General features: G+C 45.3%; 1 protein-coding gene across 1 annotated transcript in view; it reads left to right on the top strand.

Annotated features, from left to right (window-relative positions):
* csmd2 (CUB and Sushi multiple domains 2) overlaps nucleotides 1–13,473 on the top strand; it is a 115,833-nt gene that overhangs the window by 47,240 nt on the left and 55,120 nt on the right. Inside the window, exons 6-19 of the mRNA XM_086136422.1 lie at nucleotides 319–431; nucleotides 1,157–1,234; nucleotides 1,485–1,572; nucleotides 1,660–1,784; nucleotides 3,438–3,559; nucleotides 4,714–4,817; nucleotides 5,461–5,573; nucleotides 6,665–6,847; nucleotides 7,788–7,978; nucleotides 8,067–8,202; nucleotides 9,480–9,674; nucleotides 10,457–10,595; nucleotides 11,584–11,771; nucleotides 12,288–12,476. Coding sequence (XP_085992548.1) covers nucleotides 319–431; nucleotides 1,157–1,234; nucleotides 1,485–1,572; nucleotides 1,660–1,784; nucleotides 3,438–3,559; nucleotides 4,714–4,817; nucleotides 5,461–5,573; nucleotides 6,665–6,847; nucleotides 7,788–7,978; nucleotides 8,067–8,202; nucleotides 9,480–9,674; nucleotides 10,457–10,595; nucleotides 11,584–11,771; nucleotides 12,288–12,476 — 1,964 coding nt within the window. The remainder of the gene's footprint in view (nucleotides 1–318; nucleotides 432–1,156; nucleotides 1,235–1,484; nucleotides 1,573–1,659; nucleotides 1,785–3,437; nucleotides 3,560–4,713; nucleotides 4,818–5,460; nucleotides 5,574–6,664; nucleotides 6,848–7,787; nucleotides 7,979–8,066; nucleotides 8,203–9,479; nucleotides 9,675–10,456; nucleotides 10,596–11,583; nucleotides 11,772–12,287; nucleotides 12,477–13,473) is intronic.

Here is a 13,473-nt window from a genome sequence, read left to right as displayed (position 1 = left end):
CTGACTATAATAGCGGTGTCTTTGTTCAGCGGGGGGGGGGGGGGGGGGCGAACAAACACTTAGCTAAGGGAATAAGATGTTCAAGTGGTCGAAGAGGTTGTATTTCGTGAGGGAAAATAAAGAAATAAAAAGCTTGGAAAAAAGTCTCCAAAAGTTCGGCGAGCACTTTAGCGCTTGTGATTTTTCTTGAAGTGCATTCGGGTACACAAGATGCGCTGACGTGCGCGTCCGCTGTGTACAATCTGTTCACATCCGCACGCTGAAAGGCTCCCAACCTCATCATGGGAGATACTTAGGTCCTCTCTGTCTTGCTTCCAGGTTCACTGGCCCCAACCTTCCCTCCCCCATTATCAGCAGCAAGAACTGGCTTCGTCTGCATTTTACATCCGACGGCAACCACAAGCTGAAAGGTTTCAGTGCTCACTACCAAGGTAGGACGATATGCATCTCACCAAATGTCTCTCTGTGTCCATTTTCATGGACATTGATTTCATTGCCATGCCTCTGAAGAAACACATTCCTATTTGATGACCCGGCGTTCGTCAAGGTTCCAAATCATGCGCAAAATATTCACTTATGGAGGAGTTTAAATGGAGGTTAAATTTCATTGCAGATTGCGCTGCAATTTACAACGGTTACCCTCCGGCCGGAGGACATAATCGTCCCATTTTCGGACACTCGCTGGCTACTCGCTTTGTGTGCGGCGGCCCGATTGCCAAATCTCAACCTGCGGACTTGCGTCAAAAGATAATTCATAATATAGGAGGGCGACGAATCTACCCAGCGCACTCATGTCACTGGGGAAATAAAATGTTAATGACCTTACTGTTCATTTTGTTCCACTCTCAAGACGACGCCAAACAGAGAAGATGATGTCAAGCCCAGTGGAGGAAAAGCTGATAGCTTGAATGACAAGATTTCCGTTTTCTTTTTTTCATTTATACGGACAACATACTTGTCACACACACACACACACATACACACACACACACACACACACACACACACACACACACACACACATATAGTTATAATTGAGAACATGAAAGGATTTTATGCGCGCCTTATAGTCTGAAAAATACGGTAATTGTGTTGAAAATGTTTTGTTAATCCCCCCCCCCTCCAAAAAAAAAGTTGATTGTTTTTCTCTCTCCAGTAAAGAAGATGACTGAGCTGAAATCTCGAGGTGTAAAGATGTTGCCGAGCAAAGACAACTACCACAAGATATCCGTGTGTAAGTCATTAATATTAATGTCAAGTCATTTTCCGGCTTAATAATAACGGACAATAAAAATACGCTAAATAGATGCTAATAATTTGTCGCGTGCTCTGAGTTTCTTATTCAAGAAATTGCCACTTGTCATTGGCAAGTCGAAAGGGTGAGCTGTTTGATGTTGCATGTGTTGAAATGCGTTTGCAGTGTCATGCAGTTTAACAGAAGTCAACTCTTTCTTTTTCTTCCACTGTGTGTGGTTTGAATGCAGTGTCTCAAATGGGTGTGGCACAAGGACACAACATGTGTCCGGACCCTGGCATCCCAGATCGGGGCAAAAGAAAAGGCTCAGACTTTCGGTAAAAAAAACAAACTAAGAATGCTCCCCAATATTGAGAAGGGAACTTCAACAAGATGTCTTTGAATGTATGTCAACCCGACCACAGGCGAGGAGCCACAGTGCATTTCTCCTGCGACGAGGGTTATGAGCTGCAAGGCTCCAAGAGCATCAGCTGTCTGCGAGTGACTGACAGCTACGTGGGCTGGAGTGACGAGAGGCCCATCTGCAGAGGCAAGTGTTGACACCGTGACCGAGCGTGTTGGCGTTCGAGAAATGGAAGTCACCGCAATATGCTCGGCGTTCGACGTCGTCTCGGTTACGAAGGTTGCATGACTAGACCGCGGTGGTGTGAGTCTGTCATTAAATATATCTCAGATAGATATGGCCAAGGACAATAATGTGCATGCCCAATAATATCGGCAACGTTGCCCTTTAGTATTCATTTCCATATTCCTACGTCACCCTTTGGTCCAGCGCCTCGTTCCGATTCACATAGCTAATGATGATTAAACACACACATATTAAATCAGACGGGAATAATTGAAGACCTGTATCCTGAATTAGCATTAGTCACCATTAAAATAAAGACATGCAGTTGGGAGGCTCCAAATCTATTCTCTTTTCAAGAGCATTAGCTTTCAATTATTTCACGTGGTCTTTTTTTTTTTTTTTGCCACATACTGTGGCCCTTCCTCCGTACTGTATTATCTTTATAGGGGTCATCTTTAAGGTCAGAGCAACTCATATTAATTGCTTCGCCGCAGCTTTTCTAAGACTTTTGCTTGTAAATAATTTCAGCCACTCAAGGTGCTCGCACGCACACACACACACACACACACACACACACACACACACACCTGCACACACACACTTCCCTCCATGCACTCATTGAAATTCTGCTTTAATTTGAAAGGATGTTCACCAGCTCGACCATGCAGATCGCCGCAGGCCTTTGATAACAAAAGTCACATTGTCCTTTGAAGGATGGGCGGCGTCAAAGTTTGCACTCCCTCTGCATTGAGGACCGATTGTTGTCCAAACTGATTGCCTTGTTGTCTACATTACTTTGCGCTTCTTATGATTGTGTCTCTCACTGATGTTCCATATCGAGAAATAAATGTCCAAAGTCCCCGATGTGCCTTCATTTCAAAGCGGGAGATTTGCAAGTCGATCCGATCTGCTCAACGAATAGTTTTCTCTGCATAACACAGTTTTCATGCTGTCTTCTTAGAAGTAAGCTAATGCTCTTCACGGTTCTTTATATACGACCGTTATATACTTTGTGCAAAGTACCTGAAACAACTTTTTTTTCCCTTAAAGGAATGATTGAATGGTGTGGAGTAATCTGCCGCTCGCATTGTATTTCGACTGGTGCAAAACCTTGAAGGTCCATTTCGAAGCCTCTCTGTGAAGGGGAACGTCTTACTTCTGTCTGACGTTATATATGGGAGTCTCGTAGCTTTCATAAAGTTTTATTTCTCAAAGTTATGATTGTTATCATAAATCACAACGGACTCTTTGGCATGGCTTCATGGATTTTCACAGACCAGGGACCGATTAAAAAAAGACACTGAATTTCCTCCTCTATATATATATATATATATATATATATATATATACTGTATATCGTATGTTGAAGAATTAAACCCAGAGGGAGTCCATTTGGAGCTGATTCAACATAACCCAGAGAACCAGATAATGATGTCCTAATACGATTGGAAGGAATCCAATCCTCCGAGGACGAACCACCAACGAAGGAAGTGAAGGGTTTTACGATTAACCTGATCGACGGCCGCACTCAGGTCAAGAAGTATCAGGAGTACTCAGAATGTTGGTCACCCAAAGTATTCCCCCCCCCCCCCCAACCCCTTCTCTCTGTTTTAGCTCCGATGTGCGGAGGTCAATTACGAGGACCCAGTGGTGTCATGACGTCTCCAAACTACCCGGTCCAATACGACAACAATGCTAACTGCACTTGGGTCATCACTGCGACAGACACGTCGAAGGTAGGACTCAATGAAAGTATAAATGATGGCATCACTGTGGAGTTTTGAAACTGGACAGTGATTTGAAGTCAGATTGGCAAATTGGTGCCGTTGTCCAATCCAGCTTCTTTCATCTCAGGCAGCTGGCTAAAGTCAAAGTCTCAACAGCACTTTGAAACAGTCATTCGTGCCTTCCTGACATTTCGGCTGTATTAATGTAATGCACTTTACTTTGGACTCAGCTAACCCTCCGTTAAGCGTCTGCAGTTGGTCCAGAATACTGCTGCTTGCTTTTTGACTGGTACTCGTAAGAGGGAGCATATAACTCTGGCATCCCTTCACTGGCTCCCTATACATTGTAGAGTTCTTTTTAAGATCCTATTTGTTTTCACATCTTGAAACGGCCTCGCCCCACCTTACCTCCCTGAGCTCCTCCGCCCATGCGCATCTGCCTGATGCCTCAGGTTTGCGGACGAGACACCATTAGAGGTAGCGAGAAGTAAGCGGAAACTCATAGGGGATCGGGCCTTTTCCGTTGCTGATCCGTCTCTTGGAGTGTTACGCAAGCCCCCTCGCTGCCCATCTTTAAAGCTCGTCTTAAAACTCCTTTTTATTCATTGCCGTTTGACTCGGCATGAGACGTGATTTTTAGTTTTTACTATTTTTGTGCTTTCTGTAAGTTTAACATTTGGAGGCTTTCTCAACTCACCGCATGCCATCGCTTCTTATGTAGAACAATATTAGCGATAAGGAAAATGAAAAAGGAGACTCCACTGGAAACAGGCCAATTAGAGACAAATTGACTTGTTTGAACCAACTCTTGTGAGGAGAGAAGGTGAAAAACAAAGATGTAAATAGGATAGTGTTCAGAGTATCCGCTGTTCCAACCGCCTTGAAGGCCTCTACTCCAATCTGCGCTGATTGTTGTTTGTACACTGAACAAAAGATGTTTTGATTAAGGATTTGTGGAATCATGTTAAAGGGCAAATGGTTGAAGGAAACGCTGCGAGAGACTGATAAAGGCCAAATGGAGATAATGGAAAGATGGCGAGGGGAGAGGGTTGGGGTGGGGGGGGGGGGGGGGTGGTGACCGACGCAAAGCCATCTGTCAGATATGTTTGATCCAGCATCTGTTATTTCAATTGCTCTCATCACATCGCCCGATGTTGTCTTAGGTGATCAAGCTGACGTTTGAGGATTTTGACCTGGAGCGCGGCTATGACACGCTGACAGTGGGGGATGGCGACGTGGTGGGGGACCAGAAGACCATCTTTCATGTGTGAGTGACGTCTCTGACCCACTTTTCTGACCTCTCTGCATATGTCCTTCAACACATGTTGCGTTTTCTTCAGCATCCAATGCTATTGTTGCCCCTTTGCCTCTGTCAGGCTGAGTTTCTTTTGTGTTCTGGTTTTTGGCAAAGCTAATTCCCTCCATCTCTCTGTTGTCCTTCCCAACCCTTGATGCAATGGCGCATGTGAAGTGGCCATCGAACCATCGCGTGTGTTCAGGAAGATCAGAGCCGCTTCATTGAACGATGATAATGACCACTGGAAGTTGCTAAATTGCTGGAGAGACCGTCATCAGACACCACCTGCTTCGTATTCCAACCACCTCCCAATTGCCGTCTTTACAATTGGCACCCCTAATCACTTACTCTCTGTGTTGGAATTCCGACCTAATTAGAATTGAGTGAAATTACGATTCAGAGTGGGCCGAATGACTTCGGAGCCACTGACTGATCTTGACTCCATTTCACACGAACTTGGCCCCAGCTCTTGGCTTTTTTTTTCTTTTTTTCCGCCTTCTTCTTTTTGCTTGCATCAAAGACAGGTTTTACCTTCTGGACTGTGTGTTTTGATTTAATATGTAATGTCAGATGACGAAGAGCAGAACTCGGGATGACGAAATGTGTTTATTAGCCTGTCAGGTACCAGCACTCCGGACCTTGTGGTCAGTACCAGTCACCAGATGTGGCTCAATTTCAAAACCGATGATACCAGTGGCTCTCTGGGCTTCAAGGTGTCATACGAAGGTAAGGACTGCTTGAAAGGTTCCCATCTGTGTCTGCCTTGTCAAGTGGTTATTGTCGCAGGTAAATAATAAGATAAGATAAGATATCTTTTATTTGTCCCACACTGGGGAAATTTACAGTCTACACTACAGCAACAAGATTGTGGGTAGAAAGAAGAAAGAAAGACAAAGTGTTTGCATTCACAAAATGAATTTTACAGTTTCAATGCACACCCTTCAATTAAGTGCAATATAAATATAGATATAGATAAGGTGGCTGTGCTATTTGCAATTGTTTTTCACATAATTTTATTTTTTATTCCGTAGCCTGACAGCATAGCTCAATCTCTCATCAGCCAAGGGCGATCAAGGTCGAGAAGTGCTTTCAAGAGTCTGTCGCTTTATGAATCGGTTTTACCTTTGGCTGCCTTGCGAGTCGTCTCCCTGGCCCACAGATGCTTGTTTTTCACTATTAAAAATAACCCGGAAAGTGGAACAGCGTGCAGAAAGCAAATGTAATTAAAACGATGAGTTCTGCTTAATGAAGGGGAAGATATGCTTTGAATTCTTTCAACTCTGAAGCCTAATTTGCATCCTTACTTGTTTCTAAACCTAATCAATACTATTTACTGATAAAGTCATATTAACAACTTACCAATCTAATGCATCAAAAACTGAATGCCATCTTCAGTTATGATTGCAAAGTTGACCTAGTTGGTGCGCTGTACCCATGAAGGCGTTTTTTTTGTCCTTCTCTGCCTTATGTTGTTGACGGTCATGTAAGTTTGAGAGCCCATTGGAACGCTTGGATACTTCTGCCAAGTCAAACGGACAAGTTAACATCACGGCCTCTTTCTTATTCATACGAAGCAAATACCGTTTCGACTTTAGACAATGTACGCAGAGGAACACGGGAATATACGTAATTATAGACAAGCACGAGGGCAGAGGGGATATCTGTATTTCGGTTTGCTTTGGTTACGCAAGATTTTTGCGTCGAATTCGACTGACTACGTCATGTTTCAGTTAGTTTGGCTGGCGATCAAATTCAACACAGCATCATCTCAAAAATGTTGTTTCGCTCGTAATCTGCCATGTGCGTTTTCCCGACAGAAATTGACCAAGGGAGCTGCGGTGACCCCGGCATCCCCGCTTACGGTAAACGAGAGGGAACAGGTTTCCGTCATGGGGACAGGCTGTACTTTGAGTGTTTGCCCGCTTTTGAGCTGGTGGGAAAGAAGAACATCACCTGCCAGAAAAACAACCAGTGGTCCGCCAAGAAACCCAGCTGCGTTTGTAAGTTCCGCCCTTGCGCATGGATTCGCATGAACGCAATGAATTTGCGCACTTTAATACGCAAGCCCGGCGCAGACCAGCGCAGGGTTGTTGTACCTCCGCAGTTTGCGGAGGACCAATGTGAGGTTTGAAACAACGCGCTCGTTTATTTTCCGGTTATCACAAAGAGCGGGCCGTGCAAATGATTCCGTTGTTTTGTACTTGATAACGCGTTAGCCTGCGCGGTCATCTGTGTTATCGAGATAAACATTTATAACTTTTGTCAACAAACACACGGTTCAGTTCGGCATCAAGATACGTTTTTGTGATTGACACACAGCGGTGGCAATGTGAAAAAAGATTCGCTTCACAAAATCTCGTCTACTGACCCGTACTTTGTGAAGTGGACGCAGCAAGGGCGTTGTTTTTGAAATTACACAAATTAATGCTGACGGATCCTCGTGTTCAACCAGCGCTGTTGCTATTTTAGGCACCCAACTGTTGGCATTTGTGCCACGGCGCATCGTGCAAATGCTCCTTCCGAGGCAACATCACTTGACTTTTCCCACGCAAAAATAAATTGTCCCGAAGACATCGCTCTTGATAAGCTGAAGCTGCGCAAAACAAGAGCTCGTCAGCGCTCAAATGTGTCTCGAATGTCCGCGTGGCGAAATGCTAATTGAACGGTTGGAAAAATGACGTGAAATAACACCCTATTTAAGCAAACGACCTTCATTGCATTCATTGAATGAAGATCAGTGGTTTCCAGCTCATTGGGCTCCCTAATTCTTCTTCTTTTATTCCTGTGCCGTTACCTCCTTAATGCTGCCATGACTATGGACTGAATAGAATATATATCTCCCTAATATAATTAAGTTTTACAGCTTTCCCATTTATTTTATTTGATCCTTTTTCTTCACCTGGCTTTCTTTTCTGCATATTTTGTCGGACTTCTGCGCAGTTTCCTGTTTCTTCAACTTCACCACACCCTCCGGGGTGCTGTTGTCCCCAAACTACCCGCAAGAATACGGCAACAACATGCACTGCGTTTGGCTGATCATCACCAACCCAGAAAGCCGAATCAATTTGGCTTTCAACGACCTGAGCATGGAGAAACAATTTGACTTCCTCTCCATTAAGGATGGGGGAAAGGTACTTTCAGCTCCTGAATTCTCAACATTTCACCGTTTCATTCTGACGGTCTTTCGGGTTTTCTTTTATTTATTTTACTTTTTGCCAGGCCGAGTCTCCTATTCTGGGCACCTTCTCCGGAGACGTTCTCCCGCCTCCCATAACAACGAGCGCCCATGTCGCCCGCTTGGAGTTCTTGACTGACCACACGTACACAAACCGAGGTTTTAACATCACTTTTACGAGTAAGTATCAGAGGTGATAAACCCTATTCGAGGTTTACCGGAAAGCCTGACATCACGTTTTCTGTTCGAGATGGTGTCCTTGCCAATGCGTATGCAAATGAAACTCATAAATCAAGTGCTCTAACGATGAGCCACCTATCTCCCACCAACTCCTCTACCTCTGAGTCTTTGCACACTCACACTGCAAGTGACTCAGAGAAAATGATAAACACCCCGTCTTTTGTTTTTTTTTTGTCGATACAGAGGCTTGACATCTAAATAAATCTAGAATCAAGAGGAACGCATCCTTAGCCGACAAACACATTGCAGCAGCGCTCATTATATTCTATTCTGGGTCGTCGCTGACTTCTGAGGAAATATCCAGATGGGTTTGGTGCACGTCGGTAAACCTGTTTCACGGGCTTTTACTGTTCTTTCGTGTTTTTTCTTTTTTTTTTTCCCTGCAGGGTTGTTGAAGTCCTTGCAGATGCAAAATTTGTCCATGGTAAATTCTTGAAAGGGAGACAGATGTGAGCTGATTTGTAATGTCGGATAAGGGTTTATGGTTTGGGTTAGGGTCCCTTTTCCGAACACTTTGAACTGGTTGGCAAATAAACCACTGGGTTGGCGGATGTCCATCAAACGATTCCAAGTCGGATTCCTCAGAGCATTTTGACATTTTTCTGATTCAGAAGGTGACACGAAGCACCCTGCTCAGAAAGGGACTCCCCAGTGAAGCCGCATTGTGAAAAGCACATGGCAGCTCATGCATTCTAATGAGAAAGTTGTAAAGGGGGAATATATAACGAATATAGCCCGGCGACAGGAGCTGTCAATTGAAGGTGCGCGCGTCATTCCGGAGGACAATATCACCTGACTGCAAGCCCCCCCCCCCCCCCCCCATCATTCACGTTAATTAAGGAAACGCCAAACTGCATTGAGCCCATTTTGGCTGTGTTAATAAATAACAGCATGATGGATGATGTGTGGCTCACGCTCGGTTTGGGTTCAATGGATCCATGTGGGGGATCCATCAACACCTACTTGTCACCTTGCTGCAAGTATGGCTAAGAGTTAGTGTGAAAGTAGCGCAGGTGATGTATTGGTGGATTTTTCTTCCAGGGTTTTGACTCCAGTGACTGTTTGTGTGTCTCTACTGGATTCTGTTTTGATTTATTTCAAAACATCACGGCAAGCAGATCTTTGTTTGGAGATGAGACCCATTCTAGTGCTTCATTCAAACATGCAGCGTGGATGTCTTTTGCATTTTACCCTCTTCTCCTCTGTACTTCTTGTAGCGTTTCGCCACAATGAGTGCCCCGACCCAGGAGTCCCGGTTAATGGGAAGCGATTTGGTGAAAGCCTTCAGCTCGGAAGTTCCATCTCATTCCTTTGTGAGGAGGGATTTGTTAAGACCCATGGCTCGCAAACCATATCCTGCATCCTCAAGGACGGCAACGTGGTGTGGGACAATGCTGTTCCGCGATGCGAAGGTGAGGAAATCTATTATCGAAATGCTTGCATTGACCAAACGTAGGGCTGTTCCAATCATTTTTGTTTTCAAGGCGCATGCGTCAGAATCAGACTAGCTTTCATGTCACTGTACCACAGCGAACGGTGAAATTGAACATACGCAACCTGTCCAGGAAATAGAAAAACAATGGCCGACAGAATGGGAGTCTGCCAGATCACATTTTACAGCATCCTGTTTTCACACATGAAAAGAAAGCCATCCCAGAGTAAGCTCCTGGAAAGGGAGCACAGTACGGATGTGAAGAAAGACAAAACTCCCTGAACAGGCATTCATTAATACGTGACAGAGGTGGGGTGGGGAATGTGACAGCTCTCCTGAAGAGGGCACGCTTCATAGCCATCAAGGCGCCACCAAGTCCCATTCTGCAGGTGCGCCATAATAGTGGAAGGTTTTCATTTGAGTCAAGGTATTTGTGCTCTGGCTCACGATGGGTGCTCAGAAGCAACCGAGCAGTGTCTTATTACATGATGTTCCCTTTTCTGGTGAAAAATATTCACAGGCACGTTTATGAAGGGGACGTGTGTCGTGCATGCTCCTGGGCGATAGGCACACATGCAATAAGGTCATCGTCCTTGGGGAAGTCATTGACCTTGAAGTCACCGGTTGACATTTGCAGGAAAAGAATTGGAATGAGCCGGGACTCGATGCAAGGGCTCGTTTATGTAGCCTGTCAGATGTCATCTGGCATAGACGTGCCTAATTCCATCTCGATCTGCTCTGTCTTGTCCTTCTTTCTTGTAGCCCCCTGTGGAGGAGAGCTGAAAGCTCCCAGTGGGATCATCCTCTCTCCTGGCTGGCCAGAACTTTATAAGGAGGCTCTTAACTGTGAATGGATCATTGAAGCGCCTCCAGGCTACCCCATCAAGATCATCTTCGACAAGTGAGTCACCCACCTCGCACACATGGTATTCATTGCATTTTTGGGCTGTTGGTTTTGATTGGTCTCGTATTCTTGTTTTGATGTTCGCCCTTTCTAGGGGCAACGCAGTCAATGCAATGCACATTAACATATGACCCCCCCCCCACACCCCCAACTAAGATGACACGTTTTATCGAATAAGCCCTCATAAGTATTTGATCCCTTTTATATGATACTCAATCCCGGAAGAGATTGCTGCATCTTTTCGCTAACAGGAACCAACCCGCACACAAAGAAACTCGTCAAGATATGCGAGTAGTTGTGCATGCATTTTCTATGCGAGTGTCTGTCAGGGGACAGTGGAAAGATGGGAGAATGTAATCTGCTGCGATGGTTGTGTGCTCGAGTGAGAGACAGTGACAGGGTGTCACTGGGGGGGGGGGGATAAAACGCAACATTAGCGTTTCACCACGGCTCATCCTCATGTCCTCATCCCTTGCCTTGATAGCACGCCATGAAAAATGAATCCAACATAAATGTTTGTTCGTCTATCATTTTTATGTAGCATCAATAAAATATCACAAAACACTTCATTTAGATAACACAGCTCGGAGTCGCAGCAATTTATTCGGGTCTTTTGAAGATGAAGTGCCTCGACTTGCAAAAGGCAGAGGCAAGCTCAGAACGTGCACATTGCAGAGTGTCGCGCAAGCACACTCGGGGAAAGATGCCAAATTCCTTCAAATAAATCTGTAAATTGTGAATAATTCAGCTTGTCATGCATGTGTCTGCCGTGGAAAAATACAATCTCCATTTTCACTTGAAATTCCTCTCAAAAATAAAATTCACTTTATTATTCATTCATTCATTTATTTATTTATGTCTTTCTTTTTTGCTAACTCCGCTCCTCTCCACACCTTGCTCGCGACCCGATCCAAAGTGTGCAAGTGATACAACAACTGAAACATAGCTCCCGCAACCACTTAAAAAGCCATTTCCTCACCCTCAGGTTCCGCACTGAGGTCAACTACGACGTCCTGGAGGTCCGGGATGGCCGTTTTCCCTCTTCACCGCTGATTGGAAGTTACCAGGGCACTCAAGTTCCTCAGTTCCTCATCAGTACCTCCAGCTTTTTGTATCTCCTCTTCTCTACCGACAAGAGCCACTCTGACATCGGCTTCCGGATACGCTACGAAAGTAAGAGCTTGGATTATTGAACTTGCAGATGTCGCGCCGATGCCCCCTGCTAGGTTGTCATTAGGCAGACCCAAATTAGGTGCAATTGTCAGACGTTCTAGTTGGAACATCGAGAATTAGGAAAGGACATGAACTGATAAATCAGTCAAATATACTGTTCCCAGACTTACACACCGGATTCTCTTCATTTCCTCTGGTTAGGCTCGCAGCAATATCCCTTTTGCAGTTCCTCTGTAGGTAAATCTTTGCAAAGCATGAATAATTTACTTTGAGCCCCACTCATGCAAAAACATTGCGGAGTGGAAAAGAGGACTAAAACTTCTCATTGGTTTGTCGAAAAAGGATGCTCCAGTAAATAATTAATCAGAGCCGCTGCACCCCCACCCCCACCCCCTCCCTCAAAAAGTGCTGCATTTAAATATTCTTTGTCCCCCGATTGACCTAATGCAATTCAGGGAATTCTCTTGGCACATGTCTCTTCATATTTTTTTGCTCGTTTGCACCTTTTTTCCGCAGCTTTGCAGCTGCAGTCAGATCACTGCGTGGACCCGGGCATTCCCGTCAACGGACTGCGCCACGGAAACGATTTCTATGTGGGCGCTCTGGTGACATTTAGCTGTGATGCGGGGTACACGCTCAGTGATCCGGAGCCTCTGGAGTGTGAACCCAATTTTCAGTGGAGCCGCCCACTGCCGAGCTGCGACGGTAAGCTCCACAACGGTGACCTCACAATCAAGAGTTGCATGCCAGATTCCCTAACCCGTCATGAAGCTCGGTTCGCTCTTGGGTTGATTGGGCTGAAAGATTTTAAAAGGTTCCAGCGCATTTTGTCATACATGTTTGATTCAGGTAGCAAGCAGCTTCCTGTTTGATGTTTTCTTCAACTGTAAATTCTTGATTTTTTTGCACACAATATTGATAATAGCAGGCTTTTTTTTTTATTTGCTCATAAATGCACCACGGTTATCATTTTTAATTTTGTTTTAATTCATTTTCAGAGCTGGTTAGTTGGTCTGAAACGAAGCAAGCTTGCTTATTTTATTTTGTTGATGAAAATGTTTTTTTTATTTTTGGTAACTTCACTATCCATCCATTTTCCGAACCGCTTGATCCTCACTAGGGTCGCGGGGGGTGCTGGAGCCTATCCCAGCCGTCTCCGGGCAGTAGGCGGGGGACACCCTGAATCAGTTGCCAGCCAATCGCAGGGCACACAGAGACGAACAACCATCCACGCTCACATTCACACCTAGGGACAATTTAGAGTGTCCAATCAGCCTGCCATGCATGTTTTTGGAATGTGGGAGGAAACCGGAGCACCCGGAGAAAACCCACGCAGGCCCGGGGAGAACATGCAAACTCCACACAGGGAGGCCGGAGCTGGAATCGAACCCGGTACCTCTGCACTGTGAAGCCGACGTGCTAACCACTGGACTACCGGGCCGCCCGTAACTTCACTAATTTAAGTTAACTATAATGAGAATTGGGCGGCCCGGTGATCCAGTGGTTAGCGCGTTGACCTCGCAGTGCAGAGGTCGTGGGTTTGATCCCGGCTCCGGCCTCCCTGTGTGGAGTTTGCATGTTTTCTCCGGGCCTGCGTGGGTTTTCTCTGGGTACTCCAGTTTTCCTCCACATTCCAAAAACATGCATGGCAGGCTGATTGAACACTGAATTGTCCTTAAGCGTGAGTGTGAGCGCGGATTGT

This window comes from Hippocampus guttulatus, chromosome 18 (assembly GCF_054856545.1).
Source record: "Hippocampus guttulatus isolate MCC_2025c chromosome 18, RoL_Hgut_1.0, whole genome shotgun sequence".
Lineage (NCBI taxonomy): Eukaryota > Metazoa > Chordata > Actinopteri > Syngnathiformes > Syngnathidae > Hippocampus > Hippocampus guttulatus.
The sequence above is the reverse complement of the archived record's forward strand: the minus strand, read 5'-3'. Positions and strand labels throughout refer to the sequence as shown.